The 4,758-nt window shown below is 34.4% G+C and overlaps 1 protein-coding gene across 1 annotated transcript; it reads left to right on the top strand.

Annotated features, from left to right (window-relative positions):
- Positions 1-1,602: 1,602 nt before the first annotated feature.
- Positions 1,603-3,954, top strand: LOC106361759 (small RNA degrading nuclease 1-like). The gene is made up of 12 exons (XM_048777046.1): positions 1,603-1,635; positions 1,753-1,932; positions 2,015-2,092; positions 2,192-2,260; positions 2,354-2,497; positions 2,584-2,700; positions 2,783-2,852; positions 2,923-3,023; positions 3,104-3,235; positions 3,312-3,434; positions 3,515-3,616; positions 3,703-3,954. Exons 1-12 carry the CDS (start codon positions 1,603-1,605, stop codon positions 3,787-3,789), a joined length of 1,236 nt encoding a protein of 411 aa, XP_048633003.1. The 3' UTR covers positions 3,790-3,954.
- The last annotated feature ends 804 nt before the right edge of the window (positions 3,955-4,758 follow it).

Here is a 4,758-nt window from a genome sequence, read left to right as displayed (position 1 = left end):
TTCCTCGAAGCTTTTAATCTGCACTGTGAAATGTATGATATGATCAACGTGTCTGTTAACTGTGGTAGTATAACCTGAAATTTCAAGCTCAGTTGCTTTTGTCGAATAGAATTTAACAACTGAGTTAGTCCAGTCAATGTGGCTACTATAGTTTTATTTTGCGGTACTGTCAGAAAGGCGAGAAATCGAGTTGAATGGCTTTGTCTCCATCGATCATGGAAGCTTTTTCAGCATCAGACAATGCTGATTTTGAGTAGACATGTAAAAGACATTGCCAACTCCAAAACCAAAAGATTGCCGATGAATAAATATTCAGTAATCTCTCTTATTATATTCGATAAATTGCAACTTCATCAGAAGAGTAGTATTTTCATGTGTTTTTGTTGTTTGCTCAACAAGTTGTTCCAATATTTTTTGGATAATCATATCGAAATAGAGATAATTACAATATTTGTTTAGCTCGTTTCTATATGAAAACAAAACCCCACTTTCGGTATTATTTCCTTGTTTTATTTTTTTTGATTTGATCTTTACAATTCATTTTCTATTTTTTTCATGCTTTAAGCTTATGATCACTAAAAAATGATCTTTAGATTTGCCTATTAATATGCGACAAACTTATGAAACAAAATTATTGAAAAGAAAAGGAAGATTTTGTTGATAAAAAAGAATAAGATTTATTCGGAGTTTTACGATTCCTAAAAAAATTGTGAAATTAGAACACATCATTTAACTTTAGGGTTTTTAATGATTTAAACCCCAAACTATTTTTAGATTGAAAAAAACTCCTAACTAAATTTTATGATTTAAAATCCTCAACGAAGATTATGTTAGTGTATTAACTTCTCTGTTAACAGTTCCGTTTAAAATGGATCGAAAACATTAACTTGAAATGCTGAGTTTCATTAAATAAAAAAAAACGACATGTAACCCGTATTTTTTCCAAAAACAACATTCAGTTGTAAACTGACGTCGTTTAATAACATAAAAGAAAAGAGATTACCTTGCCTTGAACCCGGATCCCTTACATTTACATTTAGTCATTCGCCACTGAGGACTAATGAAGAATCAATGTTTTCGTCCACATCTTTATTTATTTGATGCTTTTTAGTCCATTTGATTTCAAATCAAGAAGACACAGACAAGAGAAATCGAGCTTAACCAAAACGATGAAACCGGTTTAATCATCACCAGGAGTAATCGGTCTGGTTAAGAACCGTCCTCCCCCGTCCAGACCTTTCCTTACCTCTCCTCCGCGTGACGTCTCTCTCACCAGGAGTAATATTTTCCATTGGGAATTTTTCTTCTGTTTAAAAATAGTCTGGGGTTTAAATCACTAAAAATCCTTAACTTTAATTGGAAAAGTAGAGAAACTGGAAATTGGAACGTTTTCTTAACTCCAAAATTAAATAACTCTTAAAACATCACTTACGAAGCATTTTGGAAAGTTTTCGAGATTATGTAGTTGTTGGAAGTTTAAACGTTTTACTCAAAAAAAAATTGGGTACATTTTCCAAAAAAAAAAAGTTTCTTAATGCTCTTTAAAAACCCCAACAGTCCTAGGCCAAAATCACTACGTTTCACAACTTATCGACGGCACATATGGATCATAATCTAGCCACCGCCGAGAAGAATGTAAATATTTTCTTTTTCTTTGAATATGTTTTGTTGGTTTCAAGATTTCTTCCGTTGTTAGGTAAAGTTACATTCTATGTATCTTACGTTACATGCTCGATAACATTTTTCGACTAGGTGTTGGAAGAATTGGTGAAGCTAGTGCAGCTTCGAGGTCTACGAGGAGAACACGGAGGATGGATTGATTTTTTAGCTGTTTGCAACCAAAAAGCTTCAACACCATCTAACCTTTCCATGGTTTCCCGTGACTTGTTGGTCGCTTTTCTCACAACCTTCAAGAAGAAAGAAGATTTGAAGGTTTTGTTTTTTGTAGTTATAACTACCAAATGCTTGCTAATTACTAGTGTTGGTTCTAAACCAATTCATTTTTTTCCTTTAGGCCCTGCAATGTCGTGCTAATAGTCTTCTAGTTGAAAAGTTGAAGCAGGAGACTCCTGAAAATTACACTCCTGAGAAGGTGAGTGTTTGATATCAAACAAAGTAAACATGTTTTTCCGATGCATATATACAATTTTTTTGTAGTAATGTGTTTGAATTGATCTTTTGGACTGTACAGATGCTTATTCGATTGACCATGAAGCATCCAGAATTCTCGTCAGACTATTCTTTCCCCTCACTCTCCAATGTTTGTTTCCTTTCTTGGATCATTGTCTCTTTATGTTTAATAACTTGTTGAAGTTTCTTGTTTAGACTGTTTCTAAAGAATTGCTAAAAGCAGGACTGGTTTGTATCCGATATTGGAATGAAGTCGTCGACTGTGATGAAATCAACTGACATGATAGCTGTTGATTGTGAGATGGTTCTTTGTGATGATGGGACTGAGGGTTTGGTCAGAGTCGGCGCTGTCGACCGTCATTTAAAGGTTTATCTTATAGTTAAATTAGTTGGTTTCTTGTGTGTGTTTTTTTTGTAGTCTTGGCTCTTTTGATTAAATGTTTACTTCTTCAGGTGATTCTTGACAAATATGTGAAACCGGGCAAACCTATTGTTGACTATAGGACAGCCATTACCGGAGTAACTTCACTAGACATCGAAAATGCTACTCTATCTGTGGCAGATATTCAGGTATATACCTTGTTGTATATATAATGATACTTCATTAATTTCATGACAATTCCTACAGAATTTAATTGTGTGATTCGTGCAGAGAGAACTTCAGCAATATCTTTCTGATGGTTCTATTTTGGTTGGTCACAGTCTGAATAAAGACATGAGAGGTAAGTAAAAAGGGCACCCTAGAATGGTTTTTTTAATTGTTGTTTTAATTTGTTGATATTTTGGTTCCAGTGTTGAAGATAGATCATCCTAAAGTAATTGATACAGCACTTGTGTTCAAATTTTCAAATGCAAGAAATTCAAGAAAACCTTCACTTAATGACCTTCACAAGGTAACGCTATAGTGGTTTTGTTACTACTATTGAATTAATTTACTAGAAAAAACATTCTCGTACTTCTGATTTTTTTACAGGCGATTTGTGGTAAGGAAGTCCGAAAGGAAGGTGTTTCTCATGATTGTGTACACGACGCTGCAGCTTCAATGAATATTGCACTTGCTTTTATAAAGAAACCATTTGACACAACAGTTACCCCATCAAAGGAGGTTTATATAATAGATCTATTGATTTATAGTTTATAATTTTTGATGGCTTTATTTTTATTCTTTTAATATTCTGTAGATGCTGGAGGCCGAGAAATCAAGACTCTTTATTCATAGAATCCCTTCCTATGTGCCATCTGAAAAACTGAACATTGTTCTCGCTGGAGAATTTCATTCCACAAAGTTTAAACTTGATGTTAAGGTTGAAATCTAAAGTCATATGAATCTGTTTTATTTTGTTAAGATCCTTGACACTAGATTCTTTTCTGCTTTCTTTGACAGCCAGGAAAAACACAAGGAGGTAACTACTGTGCAGTTGTTGTTTTCGATAGTACCAAAGAAGCTGATCAAGCTTTCGAAAACGTTAATGGATACAAAGAGAGGGTACTTTAGAATATCTTCATTCGTACAGATTATTAACTTTGTTTGAGATATGATGAGTTTAATGCAATGTGTTTTTTGTTTTTCAGGATTCATTTGGTCTGCCACAAAAACTGTCCACCTTAAAGCTGAGTTCGGGATTAAGTGCAAGTTGTTATGTCCGCAAAATGGTGTAAGATGATTGATGCAACCTTGGAGTATTTTACTATAATAATTTAGGAAAACTGTTTTCTATCTTTTCTTTTCGACGCTATCTTTTATCCTTTATGTTTGGTATCGTAGTAACTTCAATAAGATTTATCTGTTTCTCGGTTACATCAACAATCTATGGCAAAGCTAGTATATTGTCACAGTATTATAATATAACACTAACAGAAATAGCCTTTGTGAAAACTAAAAATGATCTATGCAAAATTGAATAGCTTAAATAACAATTTAAAAAGAATATGAAATTTGGATGCATGAATATAATATTGCAACACGCAACTGACAAGGCATGCGAAGTGGTGGGTTACCATATGGATGCAAGATATGCTGAGATGGAGAAAGATAAACTGAGGGCTTATGTCTTGACGTAGTCATTGAAGTAGTTGCTAAGGCAGTGTGCGTCAGAGAGTGAACTAGGAGGCATGCAGAGTGGCAGAGACCATGTAGACGCAAGATGCTGAGTTGGCGTGGGATAAACTTGAGGAGCAAGTTTATACCGTGGAGAAAAGGCAAGAGATAAATGCCTTGAGGAATAAGTACATTTCAAGAAAAGGAAAGTGTACTTATTGATATGGAAATTGTCCATATTCATGTTGCCTTGGAGACTAGGGTTTCAGGAACGTGGAGATCACTATAAAAGAGCTATGGAATCGTCTGTATTCCATAAGACACTGGCTATTATTATAGAGGAAGGGTGAAAATCTCTTAGGGGTGGTCTTGGGTCGTGCTGAAGCAGATGATGAAGTACTGACGACAGAGACACAAACGGGTAGCTTAGAAATCTTTCAGAAGCAGCTGTTAGGGTATTAACAGGCTGTGTAAAGCTGATAAGCAAGTCTTGTAATAGATTGTTTAGGTGATTTCTAATAAAGCAATAGTTGGTTGCTTGTATCTATTTTGTCTTTTGATTTATCTTCTACATTACCTTATTATTGTGT

The sequence above is a fragment of the Brassica napus genome, chromosome A1 (genome assembly GCF_020379485.1).
Source record: "Brassica napus cultivar Da-Ae chromosome A1, Da-Ae, whole genome shotgun sequence".
Classification (NCBI taxonomy): domain Eukaryota; kingdom Viridiplantae; phylum Streptophyta; class Magnoliopsida; order Brassicales; family Brassicaceae; genus Brassica; species Brassica napus.
Note: the sequence above shows the minus strand (reverse complement) of the source record. Positions and strands in the feature narration are given on the sequence as shown.